At 41.3% G+C, this 17,606-nt stretch overlaps 1 protein-coding gene across 4 annotated transcripts in view; it reads right to left on the bottom strand.

Annotated features, from left to right (window-relative positions):
- The window catches only part of GRM1 (glutamate metabotropic receptor 1), a 487,741-nt gene that overhangs the window by 293,642 nt on the left and 176,493 nt on the right, over positions 1–17,606 (bottom strand). For all 4 annotated transcript variants that reach the window (XM_069769157.1, XM_069769159.1, XM_069769158.1 and 1 more), the window contains exon 3: positions 15,770–16,019. In XM_069769157.1, coding sequence (XP_069625258.1) covers positions 15,770–16,019 — 250 coding nt within the window. The remainder of the gene's footprint in view (positions 1–15,769; positions 16,020–17,606) is intronic.

Genomic DNA, 17,606 nt, shown 5'->3' with positions numbered 1-17,606 from the left:
CTAGACAGGGCATCCGCCTTCACATTTTTAGAGCCCGGAAGGTACGAAACCACAAAGTCAAAACGGGAGAAAAACAGCGACCAACAAACCTGTCTAGGATTCAACCGTTTGGCAGACTCGAGATAAGTCAAGTTCTTGTGATCAGTCAAGACCACCACACGATGCTTAGCTCCTTCAAGCCAATGACGCCACTCCTCGAATGCCCACTTCATGGCTAGCAACTCTCGATTGCCAACATCATAATTTCGCTCAGCAGGCGAAAATTTCCTGGAAAAGAAGGCGCATGGTTTCATCACCGAGCAATCAGAACTTCTCTGCGACAAAACAGCCCCTGCTCCAATTTCAGAAGCATCAACCTCGACCTGGAACGGAAGCGAAACATCTGGTTGGCACAACAGAGGGGCAGAAGAAAAACGACGCTTCAACTCCTGAAAAGCTTCCACAGCAGCAGAAGACCAATTGACCACATCAGCACCCTTCTTGGTTAAATCAGTCAACGGTTTAGCAATACTAGAAAAATTATTGATGAAGCGACGATAAAAATTAGCAAAGCCCAGGAACTTCTGCAGACTCTTCACAGATGTTGGCTGAGTCCAATCATAAATGGCCTGAACTTTAACAGGGTCCATCTCGATAGTAGAAGGAGAAAAAATGAACCCCAAAAATGAAACCTTCTGAACACCAAAGAGACACTTTGACCCCTTCACGAACAAAGAATTAGCACGCAGGACCTGGAACACCATTCTGACCTGCTTCACATGAGACTCCCAATCATCCGAGAAGACCAAAATATCATCCAAGTATACAATCAGGAATTTATCCAGGTACTCTCGGAAGATGTCATGCATAAAGGACTGAAACACTGATGGAGCATTAGAAAGCCCGAATGGTATAACCAGGTACTCAAAATGGCCTTCGGGCGTATTAAATGCTGTTTTCCATTCATCGCCCCGTTTAATACGCACAAGATTATATGCACCACGAAGATCTATCTTGGTGAACCAACTAGCCCCCTTAATCCGAGCAAACAAATCAGACAGCAGCGGCAAGGGGAACTGAAATTTGACCGTAATTTTATTTAGAAGGCGGTAATCAATACAAGGTCTCAGCGAACCATCCGTCTTGGCCACAAAAAAGAACCCCGCTCCCAATGGCGACGATGACGTGCGAATATGACCCTTCTCCAAAGACTCCTTCACGTAACTCCGCATAGCGGCGTGCTCAGTTACAGATAAATTAAACAGTCGACCCTTAGGAAACTTACTGCCAGGAATCAAATCGATAGCACAATCACAATCCCTATGCGGAGGTAGGGCATTGGACTTGGGCTCATCGAATACATCCCGGTAATCAGACAAGAACTCTGGGACCTCAGAAGGGGTGGATTATGAGATAGACAGAAATGGAACATCACCATGTACCCCCTGACAACCCCAGCTGGACACAGACATTGATTTCCAATCTAATACTGGGTTATGGACTTGTAGCCATGGCAACCCCAACACGACCACATCATGCAGATTATGCAACACCAGAAAGCGAATATCCTCCTGGGGCGCAGGAGCCATGCACATGGTCAGCTGGGTCCAATACTGAGGCTTATTCTTGGCCAAAGGCATAGCATCAATTCCTCTCAATGGAATAGGACACTGCAAGGGCTCCAAGACAAACCCACAGCGCCTAGCAAACTCCAAGTCCATCAAATTCAGGGCAGCGCCTGAATCCACAAATGCCATGACAGAATAGGAAGACAAAGAGCAGATCAAAGTAACGGACAAAAGAAATTTCGACTGTACCGTACCAATGGTGGCAGACCTAGCGAACCGCTTAGTGCGCTTAGGACAATCGGAGATAGCATGAGTGGAATCACCACAGTAGAAACACAGCCCATTCTGACGTCTGTGTTCTTGCCTTTCAGCTCTGGTCAAAGTCCTATCGCACTGCATAGGCTCAGGTTTATGCTCAGATAATACCGCCAAATGGTGCACAGATTTACGCTCACGCAAGCGTCGACCGATCTGAATGGCCAAAGACATAGACTCATTCAGACCAGCAGGCATAGGAAATCCCACCATGACATCCTTAAGGGCTTCAGAGAGACCCTTTCTGAAAATAGCTGCCAGCGCACATTCATTCCATTGAGTGAGCACGGACCACTTTCTAAACTTCTGACAATAAATCTCTATCTCATCCTGACCCTGACACAGAGCCAGCAAATTTTTCTCTGCCTGATCCACTGAATTAGGTTCATCGTACAGCAATCCGAGCGCCAGAAAAAACGCATCAATATTACATAATGCAGGATCTCCTGGCGCAAGGGAAAATGCCCAGTCTTGAGGGTCGCCACGTAATAAAGAAATAATGATCTTAACTTGTTGAACTGGGTCACCAGAGGAGCGGGGTTTCAAAGCCAGAAATAGTTTACAATTATTTTTAAAATTCAAAAACTTAGCTCTATCTCCAGAAAATAACTCAGGAATAGGAATTTTAGGTTCTAACATAGGATTCTGAACCACTAAATCTTGAATATTCTGTACATTTATAGCGAGATTATCCATCAAAGAGAACAGACCCTGAATGTCCATGTCCACACCTGTGTTCTGAACCACCCTGATATAAAAGGGGAAAAGAAAGACAGAACACAGTGCAAAGAAAAAAAAATGGTCTCAGAACTTCTCTTTTCCCTCTATTGAGAAGCATTAGTACTTTGGGCCTCCAGTACTGTTATGAACAGGTAATTCAGAACCACAATGGACCTTGAAGTTCAGAGCACACAAAGTGACCTGACAATTACCAAAAACATAGGACGAGCTCTGAGACGTGGGAACTCTGCTGACCGCAATCCCTAATCCTATCCAACCACACTAGAGGTAGCCGTGGAGCGCTCCTGACCAGACCTATGCGCCTCGAGCACAGCCTGAGAAACTAGCTAGCCCTGAAGATAGAAAAATAAGCCTACCTTGCCTCAGAGAAATACCCCAAAGGAAAAGGCAGCCCCCCACATATAATGACTGTGAGTTGAGATGAAAATACAAACGCAGAGATGAAATAGATTTAGCAAAGTGAGGCCCAACTTACTGAACAGACCGAAGATAGGAAAGATTGCTTTGCGGTCAACACAAAACCCTACAAACAACCACGCAGAGGGGGCAAAAAGACCCTCCGCACCGACTAACGGTACGGAGGTGCTCCCTCTGCGTCCCAGAGCTTCCAGCAAGCAAGAAAAACCAATATAGCAAGCTGGACAGAAAAAATAGCAAACAAAAAATAACACAAGCAAAACTTAGCTTATGCAGGATAAACAGGCCACAGGAACGATCCAGGAGAAAGCAAGACAAATACTAGAACATTGACTGGAGGCCAGGATCAAAGCACTAGGTGGAGTTAAATAGAGCAGCACCTAACGACTTAACCTCATCACCTGAGGAAGGAAACTCAGAAGCCGCAGTACCACTCTCATCCACCAAAGGAAGCTCATAGACAGAACCAGCCGAAGTACCACTCACGACCACAGGAGGGAGCCTGGCCACAGAATTCACAACAGACACGTGAGGAGAGCTGCACTGCTGGAGTAAATAGATTCTTCAGCAATGATGGTGAGAATAATATTTTCTAATCCAACGCATTTCAACACCATACCAGTGTCTTTATCAAGTAAAAACAACAAATGTCACTTTTTTTTCAGTTGATAAAGATGCCAGTGCGGCGTTGAAAAGTATTGTGAATAAAAAACATTTTTATCATTATTGTTGAAGAATCTACTCTAGCAGCACACCCTCCCATACGTATTCATCTAACTAGATCCAATATCTCCTGAAGCATTTATCCACCAGACACAGGGCAGCAGTTGTCTTTCTTCATGTCTACATAGGAGTTGTGTCAGTCGCTACTCCCCCATGTGACAGTAACCAGCACTCTTCTACTCTCCCTACATAGGGTATCACCCCATTGTGTGCTCTGTTTTCCACTTCTAGATTTGTTCATGGTCTGATTCATGTTGCTCATGGTTTGGCCAGCATGAATCATCTGTCAGGTTCCCTTTAACTGGAGTATTTTAAGTTAGATACAAGTGTCAGCATTGTGTGAACTGAATCTATCAGATGAGGCCACAGAAATTGGACTGCAGACAGAAGTCATCCAAGAGCTGTCTGATATTTCCAACACACTCATTGACTTGCATGGTCTAGTGAGATCGGAATATCGGATCAAACTCGAGTATGCAGCGATTTTTTCCTCTGGCAGCCTCTGTCCGAGGAACAAAATGGAGCATGTGCACAGCCCCATAGACTAACAATGGTCAGAGCCCAATCCAATGTTCTGTTGGATCGCTCAAGGAGTGAAAATACAGTCATATGCGCCTGCCCCAAAGTAGAATATGTTTATGTTTTGTGAGGCAGTGACTGGTGTTACATGTGAGAGTCACTGTATGTTCCCCCCAGGATGCGCATGGAGTCATACTGAGGCCATGAAAGTGCATTGCAGTCACAGGCATAGCTGTGGTTGCAATGCAGACAAAAGTGAGTATAGGTCCTGGACATGCTGGTTGTCCAGGGCAAATTTAGGGAAAACCTGCTCTGGGCTTTTGTGTTTTGAAAAGACTGCAGGATGGTAGTCATGCAGTCCGTTTCATTCCAGGCCGGGTTTCCCATGTGATTGAAGGCCACAGATTCAAGTTAAAGGCCCTGCAGTATAGGGTTTGGGTGTGTCAGGTTCAGAGTCAGTGTCAGGCTGGTTTGGCAGGAGTACAGAGCAGAAGGCTCTGCAGCGCTCTACCTGTGTGAGGCAACCCAGGCCAGCGGAGCCAAACGGCCAAGGCAGCTGAAAAGCCTGGAACCCATAGCGTACACAGCAGTGCAGTCACCCACAGCAACTGGTCAGAAGTGGGCTGGCATGTTTAGTGACTGAAATCCATAGGATACGGTTCCCAGCTGCGATCCGGAGGATATCGCGTACTGTGTAATGCTGTGAGAAAAGACACATTAACACGGCGGTGCAGTCGCCCACAGCAACTTGTCAGAGGTGGGCTGGCGTGTTTACTGATTGTAATCCAGAGGATATGTGCCCGGCTGCGATCCAGAGGATATCGTGTGCTGTGTTTATATGAGTTGAACATTAAAGAGACTTTTGTTTTGAACTTTGCTGGGTCACTGCCTCATCATTGCATAAGTGTGCTACAGCTGCACTACAGTTTTTTATGCGGACCATCAGTCAGCAAAAAGAAAAAGGGACATAGCGCCATAAAATATAATGTGACTGAAGGCTGTTCTTGGAAAAAAAATGACACCAAATGGATGACAAGCATATGTGAATAACATCTTACACATGACACTGGTGTCTACGGGGTCTGAAAATCTGTTATGCCTCTAGACACAGGGAAAAATATCATTGCTTGAATGTCACTATTTGGTGCCATCTGTTTGGCCATGAGCAGCTTTTAAACAGTGTGGCCCTCTATGGGACTTTTTGAAATTCTCACTCCTACAATCCGCCAGCAGGGAACTTAACGCAAGTTAAACCTAAACATATATAAACATTGGTTTATATTTTGACATTTATGCAAAAACAAGAATATATAAAAATAACACATAAAAATAAGTACAAAAAATATATGTTAGTAATTATATTCTGTGACATCTTTGTACAGGCAAAAGAAACACTTTTTATCTTTGAAAGGAAGAAAGAGTAATTATAGAAAGGTATGAACAGAAAATGATTACGGAGGAATAAAAATAACTTAATTTTGACAGCATTTCTACTTTGCAATGCAAATAGAAGGGCACATTGAAAGGTCATCAAAAATTGAGCTGCAGTCATAAATTAAATTCTGCTTATTGTACAGTCTGAAAGTTCAAAGAGAAAAATTTAAGGATGTATATTATTGAAAGTCGAGTAAGCTGCAATGGTGACATTTGTGAACAATAAGTGAACATGCAGAGATTATCTTTACTGGATAGAACACATTTATCAAGAAATTGTATTTCTAAGATTTCTGTTTGTGTGTGACAGACAAAAAAAAGTATATCACTTATTCCCAAATGTGGTGAATTTAAAGCAACTCTCAAGTCTCCTGCTGATGAACTTCTTTTTCTAACTGGTTGTTTAATCATTGGTGATTAACCCCTTTACCCCCCAAGGTGGTTTGTACATTAATGACCAGGTCAATTTTTACAATTCTGACCACTGTCCCTTTATGTGGTTATAACTCTAGAGCGCTTCAACGGATTCTGGTGATTCTGAGATTATTTGCTTGTGACATATTGTACTTCATGATATTGGTAAAATTTCTTTGATATGACTTGAGTTCATTTGTGAAAAAAATAAAAATATTGGTAAAAAAATTAGAAATTTTTGCAATTTTCCAACTTTGAATTTTCATGCCCTTAAATCACAGAGATATGTCACACAAAATAGTAAATAAGTAACATTTCCCACATGTCTACTTTACATCAGCACAATTTTGGAATAAAAACTTTTTTTGTAAGGAAGTTATAAGAGTTAAAAGTTGACCAACAATTTCTCATTTTTACAACTAAATTTTCAAAACCATTTTTTTAGTGACCGCATCACATTTGAAGTCACTTTTAGGGGTCTATATGATGGAAGATACTCAAAAGTGACACCATTAAAATAACTGCACCCCTCATGGTGTTCAAAACCACATTCAAGAAGTTTAATAACCTTTCAGGTGCTGCACAGGAATTTTTGGAATATAGAAAAAAAAGTAACATTGAGAGCTCAGAAGGGAAGGAGCGCCATTTGACTTTTTGAATACAAAATTTCCTGGAACAATTGGCGGACGACATAGAGAGCCTCTGATGTGCCTAAACAGTAAAAATCCCCCACAAGTGACACCATTTTGGAAACTAGATCTAAATGTGTGGTGAGAACATTGAACCCTCAGGTGCTTCACAGACGTTTATAACGTTGAGCTGTAAAAATTAAAAAATGACATTTTCCCCACAAAATATGTTTTCAGCACAAAATATTGCATTTTCATAAGGGTAACAGGATAAATTGCACCATACAATTTGTTGCGCAATTTCTCCTGCGTACGTTGATACCCAATATGAGGGAGAAAACTACTGTTTGGGCGCACGTTAGGGCTTGGAAGGGAAGGAGCATCATTTGATGTTTTAACCCCTTTCTGACCTTAGACGTACTATCCCGTCGAGGTGCCCTGGGCCTATCTGACCCTCAACGGGATAGTACGTCATATGCGATCGGCAGCGCTCACGGGGGGAGCGCCGCCGATCGCGGCCGGGTGTCAGCTGCCTATAGCAGCTGACATCCGACACTATGTGCCAGGAGCCGTCACGGACCGCCCCCGGCACATTAACCCCCGACACACCGCGATCAAACATGATCGCGATGTGCCGGCGGTATAGGGAAGCATCGCGCAGGAAGGGGGCTCCCTGCGGGCTTCCCTGAGCCCCCCACAGCAACGCGATGTGATCGCGTTGCTGCGAGGGTCTCCTACCTCCTTCCTCGCTGCAGGCCCCGGATCCAAGATGGCCGCGGCATCCGGGTCCTGCAGGGAGGGAGGTGGCTTCACAGAGCCTGCTCAGAGCATGCACTGTGAAGCCTGCAGTGCTGCATGTCAGATCGGTGATCTGACAGAGTGCTGTGCAAACTGTCAGATCATCGATCTGTGATGTCCCCCCCTGGGACAAAGTAAAAAAAAAAAATTTCCAAATGTGTAGAAAAAAATTAAAAAAAATATTCCTAAATAATGAAAAAAAAAATATTCCCATAAATACATTTCTTTATCTAAATAATAAAAAAAAAAACAATAAAGTACACATATGTAGTATCAACGCGTCCGTAACGACCCCACCTATAAAACTGGCCCACTAGTTAACCCCTTCAGTAAACACCGTAAGAAAAAAAAAAAACGAGGCAAAAAACAACGCTTTAATATCATACCGCCGAACAAAAAGTGGAATAACACGCGATCAAAAAGACAGATATAAATAACCATGATACCTCTGAAAACATCATCTTGTCCCGCAAAAAACGAGCCACCATACAGCATCATCAGAGAAAAAATAAAAAAGTTATGGTCCTGAGATTCAAGCGATGCAAAAATAATTATTTTTTCTATAAAATAGTTTTTATCGTATAAAAGCGCCAAAACATAAAAAAAGATATAAATGCGGTATCGCTGTAATCGTATTGACCCGAAGACTAAAACTGCTTAATCAGTATTACCAAACGCGGAACGGTTTAAACACCTCCCCCAAAAGAAAATCATGAATAGCTGGTTTTTGGTCATTCTGCCTCACAAAAATCGGAATAAAAAGCGATCAAAAAATGTCACGTGCCCGAAACTGTTACCAATAAAAACATCAACTCGTCCCGCAAAAAACAAGACCTCACATGACTCTGTGGACCAAAATATGGAAAAATTAGAGCTCTCAAAATGTGGTAACGCAAAAAATATTTTTGCAATAAAAAGCGCCTTTCAGTGTGTGATGGCTGCCAATCATAAAAATCCGCTAAAAAACCCGCTATAAAAGTAAATCAAACCCCCCTTCATCACCCCCTTAGTTAGGGAAAAATTTATCTACAGGATCAGTGACAATTTTAACTTCATGGGTATTTTCCAGAAACAAGCAGCAATGAATGCTGCTGAGTGAAAATTGCAAACTGCTGTTGTAGTCACCAGTACGCTGTAGTCACCTGTACATTATGCCCAGCCTGTGCTTCTGGATGCATGCACCCGTAAGTTAGACGGGCTCTCATCGCTTCAGAAATGCCAAATGTAGACGCAATATGTGGTTTACGTACACTGTGGGGCTCAGAAGGGAGGGCGCATTTGGATTTGAGAGCGGAGAAATTGCTGAATTTCTTTTAGCGGGTGAGGAGTCATTTCACTTTTCCAGAGCCTTTGTGCTACCAGTAATGTGGAAGCCCACTATATTTTCGTTAACAGAAGACAGACCTGAGTGGGGACTTGCTTTTTTGTAGATTGAGTTAAACCTTTTATTGGGAACATTTTGCATAACATTTATTATCACATTTATCCGGAGCTCTACGCTGAGCACTTGCTTTGGGGTTTTCATCTAAATCTCTGAGTAACATGATTCAGATGAAACCTCTGAGGGATCCATTCACTATAATGGGGCAGCAGAGTTTCTCTGGACCCCGTCTGGCCTCTGTTCAGCGGTGTCCTTCTTTTCACAAGTGCAGAAAACTGTGGCCGATGGCACATTTATGCAATCCTAAAAAGATGGACACCGCCGGATCACAAGTCAGATGGCATCCACAGTACCTCCATCTGCCTCATTATAGGGAATCTTCCACCAGAGGTTCTGTCTGAATCACGTATTTCAGAGATATACATGGAAACCCAGATGCAAGTGCTCAGCGCAGAGCCCATGATAAATGTGAGCCGAGTCTTACTGCAATCTTTGGGAGGCAGAATGAAAAAAATAACTGCAGGTGAAGAATTGGTTTTATTTACTTTTTATGCCATTCCTCGTGCACTATAAGTGATTAGGCGACTTTATTCTTCGGGTCGGTGCGATTACAGTGATACCAGATTTATATCACGTTTTCATGTTTGGCCAGTGTCACACATTAAAAGACACTTTTTATTGTAAAAAATTGTTTTTACATCACCACATTTTGAGAACTATAATTTTTCCATATATTTTCCACAGACTCACATGGGTGCTTATTTTTTGCAGGACCAGTTGACGTTTTTATTGGTACCATTTTTAGGCACATGACATTTTTTGATCGCTTTCTACTCTGATTTTTGGGAGGCAGAATGAACAGACACCAGCAAATCAGGAAAAAAATTTTTTGGAGGGGGTTATGCTGTTCCGTGTGTGGTAAAATTGATAAGGCAGTTTTATTCTTCGGGTCAGTATGATTTCAGCGATACCTCTTTTACATCTTTATGTTTTGGCACTTTTACACAATAAAAACTATTTTATAGAAAAAATAATTATTTTTGCATTCCTTTATTCTGAAAGCTATAACTTTTTTATTTTTCTACTGATGGACCAGTATGGTGGCTTGTTTTTTGCGGGACAAGATGGTGTTTTATTGTTTCATTGTTTTATTTCATGTTTATCTAAATCCATCTTTTTGATCGCGTTTTATTCCACTTTTTGTATTGCGGTATGATGATAAAGCATTGGTTTATGCCTTGCTTTTTATTTATTTTTTGTGGTGTTCAGTAAAGGGGTAACTAGAGGGACAGTTTTATAGGTTGGGTCATTGTGGACACGGCGATACCAAATATGTGTACTTTTATTGTTTAGATATATTTTTACCTACAAATATTTATTTAAAGATACAATATCTTTTTGTCACGGTGTGACCTGACCCAATGGGTGTTCAGTCAATGGAGGCACAACTCACAAACAACGGGATGGAAAAGGTGAAAGGAAGGCCCTATCCATAGGGAATGCTGAATGGTCACCACCTAAGCTCAAACCTGAGCCTGTCCCTGCACTCACCTAATGCCCTATGGGGGTCCTTCCCCCCACCGCCGTCAGGATACCTCATCCCTAATAGTCACCTATTGCTGCCCTGGCTAGTGCAGTGGCCGGCAAGGAGCACTAGCCTCACTTTTGCAGATAATACACACATAGGAAAGTAACAAACACCAAAGGGACAAGGTGAAAAAACACCACACGTAGCTTATGAACACCACTGCTAAGCTCCACACCACAGATAACAACAGCAACTGGACTGCAATCACCAGACAAACTATCACCAACAATCAGATAATGCATCAGGTGACCTTTTAAAGGATGGTGGGAGTGGTCACCACCTTCATCAGCTAACCCAGCAGCACTGCAGTAACACCAGATTGCCAGCGAGGGGGGGGGGGGACTGACAATAACCCCAGATAGTCCAAAAGGAAAAAAGTTTTAAACTGAGTGGAACCAGAGCTGACACAAATCCGAAAATGGATTGTGACACTATTGATTTTTTTATTACTATTTTTGATATTTAAAAAATATATTTTTACAAGTATTTAAAAAAAAAGTTTTCTTTTTTTTACTTTTTTTTACGTTGTCCCAATATGAGACTATTATTTTTTCAGCCTGATCACTTGTACAACATGGGGATGCAGCAGCAACCCTATGCTGTAGAAACTGTCAGCGTTGCACTGACACAGAAACTTGTTCATCATGCACTGAGCATAATCAGCAAGTTTCCTAGCTCTGGTGAAAAAAATAGACAACTTTCTTTTTAAAGCACGACTGGCATCCCCACCATTCTGATTAGTACAATCTTCCTCATCTGTCCAGTCTGTTCTCAGGTTGCCATTATGCCTATTGTATTTTCGGTCTTCAACCAAACACAGGTTTAATGAGATGAAAAAAAACTTCATGATATCAAATTGTCAACTACAGCATCTCAAGACTGTACAAATTTGCTTGGTACCTCTGCTGTAAAAAAATATATGCTAATAGTGTATAGATGTCACAGGAAAATCCTGACCACATTTGTTGGATTAGTATGTCCAAATGCCTTGCTTCTGCTGAGTTGGCTTTCACTCTCTCGTTAACACGCAACTTATCGATATGAGCACATGGCGTCTTTGTCAAGAAGATTCCACATGGAACATGTCTGACAAAGTGCTAACAAAATGTAAAAAAGAATTAACAAATGCACTGTCAAAACGACTTGCTGTGGATATGCTCAGTCTTTTGTAATTTATTTTAACTATTTCAGGCTTCGAAAGTTGCGGCTTAAAGATGTGACCTGAGCACTCTTCTGACGGCTTCCACTTGAAAACCGCCTCTATTTGATATGTAAAATTTGGAAAAAGAAGACACAAAAATGACTAAAAAGGTGACAAAGAAGTTGCTTCAGAAAAAAACAATTTTAACGTTTACTTGCATAATTGTTTGCTTCAAAAACTATACTGGTATGTCGGCATTTATAAGACGTCGTGTGCACATACCCTAAAGCAGATTTAAGGCTTCTGTTCCTGCAGTTTTTCATCAGACTTTGTTGATGAGGCCATGGCATGTTACCACTGCAGACAATCACTGGGCTCAGTGATCTCAAAATGTGTTCCTGAGTCTAATTATTGGCTGCATTGTAGATGTGACATTACCTTTGTAGTCATGTCAACAAAGACTGGCAAGGAGCAGGACAGCGGTGGCAAGGACACAGCAGTGGGTAAGTAATGTTGATTTTATTATTTTCAAAGCGATCAAGGCTTTATTCTATTTACGACCTTCCTGACTTGCCGATTTTCCATTTTTGCACTTTGGATTTTCTTTCCATGCTTCCAAGAGACATAACTTTTTTATTTTTCCATCCACATAGCTGTTTTTTTGAAGGATGAGTTGTAGTGTTTAGGGACACCGTCATTTTATCATACAAAGAGCCAGAAAACAGGAAACAGGAGACAAAACTTTGATTTTGTTGTGCAAAAATGCAATTCTGCAATAGTTTTTTCCATTTTGTTTTTACGTGGCTTATTGTCAGTAAAACTAACCTGACAACATGATTCTCCAGGTCGGTACAATTACAGCGATGCTAAACCTGTACAGGTTTTTATCAAGAGGTAAAAATATTTCTGAAATTCATAAAAAAAAGTAATTTGCTTTTTTCGAAACCCTTAACGTTTGCATTCTCAGTGTTGATGGAGTAGTGTGAGAACTTGATTTTTTGTGTGCCAAGCTAATATTTTATTGATACCATTTTGGGTTAGACATTTTGTTTTAATTGCTCCCTATTGCATTGTTTTGCCTTGTTGCAATGACCAAAAGATTGCAATTTGGGCATTTCGATTTCCTCTCTCTTTACAGAACTAACCAGCTGGCTTACTTCATACTTGATTTATAGATCAATCGTTAACAGAAGCAGACATACAGTACAGACCGAAAGTTTGGACCCACCTTCTCATTTAAACATTTTTCTGTATTTTCATGACTATTAAAATTGTACATTCACACTGAAGGCATCAAAACTATTAATTAACACATGTGGAATTATATACTTAACAAAAAAGTGTGAAACAACTGAAATTATGTCTTATATTCTAGGTTGCGTTGATGACTGCTTTTCACACTCTTGGCATTCTCTTGATGAGCTCCAAGTGGTAGTCACCGGGAATGGTCTTCCAACAATCTTGAAGCAGTTCCCAGAGATGCTTAGCACTTGTTGGCCCTTTTGCCTTCACTCTGCGGTCCATCTCACCCCAAACCATCTCGATTGGGTTCAGGTCTGGTGACAGTGGAGGCCAGGTCATCTGGCATAGCACCCTATCACTCTCCTTCTTGGTCAAATAGCCCTTACACAGCCTGGAGGTGTGTTTGGGGTCATTGTCCTGTTGAAAAATAAATGATGGTCCAACTAAACACAAACTGGATGGAATAGCATGCCGCTGCAAGATGCTGTGGTAGCCATGCTGGTTCAGTATGCCTTCAATTTTGAATAAATCCCGAACAGTGTCACCAGTAAAGCACCCCCACACCATCACACCTCCTCCTTCATACTTCACGGTGGGAACCAGGCATGTAGAGTCCATCCGTTCACCTTTTCTGCGTTGCACAAAGACACGGTAGTTGGAAACAAAGATCTCAAATTTGGACTCATCAGACCAAAGCACAGATTTCCACTAGCCTAATGTCCATTCCTTGTGTTCTTTAGCCTAAACAAGTCTCTTCTGCTTGTTGCCTGTCCTTAGCAGTGGTTTCCTAGCAGCTATTTTACAATGAAGGCCTGCTGCACAAAGTCTCCTCTTAACAGTTGTAGAGATGTCTGCTGCTAGACCTCTGTGTGACATTGACCTGGTCTCTAATCTGAGCTGCTGTTAACCTGCGATTTCTGAGGCTGGTGACTCGGATAAACTTATCCCCAGAAGCAGAGGTTACTCTTGGTCTTCCTTTCCTGGGGCGGTCCTCATGTGAGCCAGTTTCTTTGTAGCGCTTGATGGTTTTTGCCACTGAACTTGGGATCAATTTCAAAGTTTTCCCAATTTTTCAGACTGACTGACCTTCATTTCTTAAAGTAATGATGGCCACTCGTTTTTCTTTACTTAGCTGCTTTTTTCTTGTCATAAAACAAATTCCAACAGCGGGACGAGAGGACGCGTCGCTGGACAGGTAAGTATAACATTTATAATGTTTATTATTAATTTTATGTTTTCTTTTACAGCCGCCCTGGACCCGAACTGTAACATGGGTTTCCCATGGAAACCAGTGTTTGGGACCTTGTTTGGTACGGTCCCGAAATTTACAGTTCGGGTTTAGCCATCCCTACATGTGACAGCCTCGGAGGGCCATCCCTGGAATACCAATGAGTGAATATTGCAAACTTTGTTATTTTTTAACACAATGAAGGCCATATGACGACATGTAATCACAGAAAACTTTAACACGGAAAACATCTTAATATTGAAGACATTGCATTTCAAACTTGAAAAAAAAAAAAAAAAGAAAGTAAGCTGTACACCCCCAAGTGTTTACTCAGGAAAAATAAAGTACAACATTAATGATCAATTTTGAAAAAAATAAAAAAATTCTTGTAAAAGTGATCAGCGCCAACTTTTGAAAATTAAAGCTTTTATTAATTTTGAACCCATCTATTTCTATATAATGTTATGTTATTCACATCTGGTGCATATTTATGCCCAGGAAATGCACAATAATGTAACTATGGTATCTGATCGTTAACTACATTTCTCGGTCCCTTATGCTGCAATATTACTACGTATGTAAATGTATTTAAGCATTACTTAATAATTATAATTTGTTAATGGAATTTATGCATTTAGAAAGCCAATAGGATCATAAACAGATGTTATATATATACACAGTATATATATATATATATAATGAGGGAGAGAGTGTAAGACATCTATGTACTGTGAATTTTATGAAGCCTTCTTAGAACGTATACATTAAAAAGCGTCACCACAGTCTCCAGGTCAGAAGTCCTAATCCCCCTGACCTAAACCTGTCAACTACAGCACAAGTTCTGATTTTTTTGCTAAACTTCATAATAGGCTACTGAAATGCAAAAATGCCAGCTGACCGGTCTAAAGGTTGTTGAACGGGTTATTTAACTTTATCTATCTATAGGCAACAGTGTATGGTCTAGGTGTCTTCTTAACATTTGGAATCTGCACCAAAATGGAGGTATTCATGATTCTACCAGAGGCGAAGATTTGTTTGAATGGATGATCCCAAGCAATCATCTTGTGTGATGACAATATGAAGCATTTTTAGTGGACCCATCACTTTTCTACGTTACATCTTTTTGCTCAAACTGCAAAAATTCAGTTTGTAGTCCAGTAATTACTCTCAATAATAATTTATTAGTGTTGGACTGAGGTTACATGAACCCAAAAGTAGAAATGATTCTAACAGACCACCATTCATCTTTCCTTCTCCATTTGCATGTTACACTTTATTTTTATCATTGCACAGACGAGACATATAATAAATATGATATAAAAGATTATTTATCAGTGAACACACAAGAAATAGATAGCAGTCAGTAATTTTATTCCAGAGACATCTTCGAATTAACTTTTGAGGTCCATGCATTATTGCATCAGAGAATGGACATCCTCTGGAAATCTGGTGGGCCATTCTGCCTCTGTTGTGGCTCTGAGCTTCTTTAAACTAATATGTAACCAATATAATATGTCTGTTTAATATCAGAAATCACTGGTAGAAAAATACATAAAATCTGTGAATATCCTAAACAACCACATTGATTTAACATGTATAGAACATGTCATTTAATTCATAATTGGCAAACAAATTTCCAAAGATAAACTTACCTTCCGATAAGCAGAAATTCACTGATCACACCCAATCGCTTCATTGCCATTAAAAGTCCTCTCACTGTCATTCCCTCACAAAAACAGACCACCACTCTTGCTTTCGGCAATCTCTCGCGAAGTTTTTTGAGTAATCGGTCGAAACTTTTCTCCCCTGCATTGCTGTATATCTTGTCTGTGTGGGCAATGCACAGTCCTTCTTGTGCAGCAAGTTCTTTAAATGCCTCCATCCCACTTTCTCCATAGTTTCCTATAAAATAAGAAAGACTTTAGTCTTGTGTACTTTTGTTGTGTTTCAGATACTTAAAAGTCATGATTTTTTGGATTATTTGGCATTAGTCTTCATAGCTGAAAGCTTGCATAGACATGAACCATTGAACCAAGAATTGCCTTCACACATAACATAACTAAAAATGATTCTACAGTCTTTCTGATGGGAAATCCTTGCCCAAGGCATGACATTAAAAATATAAGGACATTTGTAGTACAGGCCCTAGATCTGCTTTTAACAGCTGAATAAAAAACAACTAAACAAGCTCACCATCTACCGTACTTAAATGTATATTAAGTGATGGAAATAGTAAACATATAGGAAAAAGATGAAAGAAAGCTAGAAAACAGTTTAGAAAAAAAAAATTAGACATTAAATTCCTTTAATCCAGCACTAATAAGACATGATATTCTAGCTTACTGATGGTCACAGAAATGTAGGAAAAAATACTTGTAAGAATATGGAGTCTTGGGTAAAACTATTGAGAAAAAATATTAACCTAAATATATACAGTACATATTTTTGTCTTTCAATCATAGAAGTCAAATAATTTGTTCTCTATGGTCAGACTTTGGTGCCGAAAATTAAAGATCACAATACAGTTTTATGTTGAAAATGTGGCACCCCTGAGTCCGGTTGCTACGGTGACATTGCCTCCCTCTAAGGGGTGATGTCATGTCTGGAGGCAAGAAGGAAGGTCCCCATGCCAGGTAACACAGTGTACATGTAAATTCCTGCTCCAGGCCAGAAATGGGAGCTTCCTTATAAATTCTGACCAGCTGGTGGGGTTAGTGAGTCAGAAAGAAGTCAGCTGAGAGAGTAAACAGGGGGAGTTGTCATGGAAACAGGAGCCAGCTGGATCTTGTGACAGGACAGTGAGAGAGGAGAGTTGGCAGTTTGTCTATGGAGAGGGAAGGGACAGAAGCAGAGACAAGAGCTCAGGGGGAAAAAAACTGCGTATAGCTGACCCCAGAGCAAAACGCTGATAAAAAGGGACCCAGAGGCGGGTGCTGGGTGGGTGCTGTATGACCTGAGAGCCAAATCTGGAGGGCAGGGGACTGCAAGTTCCCTGGCCACACCGAACACCTGAAGGCACGGTAGCAGACCCAGGGCTGACAGTGAAAAGGACAGTGCCCATGAAATAGGCTCACGCTGTCTGCCATACAAGTTAGAAATCATCACGCAGGAGAGGGCCACAGTTTAGCTACAAGAGGCAGGGACCCTAAAAGAAAGCACAGAAGGAAAGTCCCCAACCACACCTGGCAGGGTGGATCCCCTGAAAGCCTCCAGGCAAGCCGGACTCAATCCGTCATCTGTAAATGGTACCCAACATTGCATCTACTTTCAAGTAAAAGATGAATACAACTGCACCTCTCTGTGTCCACTTATTCTCTGCACCCCAACGTTCACCACCATCTGAGCAGTCAAATATATTTGCCCTGGGGCCCCGCTCTACCTATGGGGAGCTGAACCATCTTTGCTGCGTCACCATCAGCCCCAGTGGACCTAAACCACAGCGTCGGCCACCCATTGCCGAAAACCACGAGTGGTGTCAAGACCAAACAC

Source organism: Ranitomeya imitator, chromosome 5 (genome assembly GCF_032444005.1).
Source record: "Ranitomeya imitator isolate aRanImi1 chromosome 5, aRanImi1.pri, whole genome shotgun sequence".
NCBI classification, from domain to species: Eukaryota; Metazoa; Chordata; class Amphibia; order Anura; family Dendrobatidae; genus Ranitomeya; species Ranitomeya imitator.
This window is presented reverse-complemented; position numbering and strand designations above follow the sequence as displayed.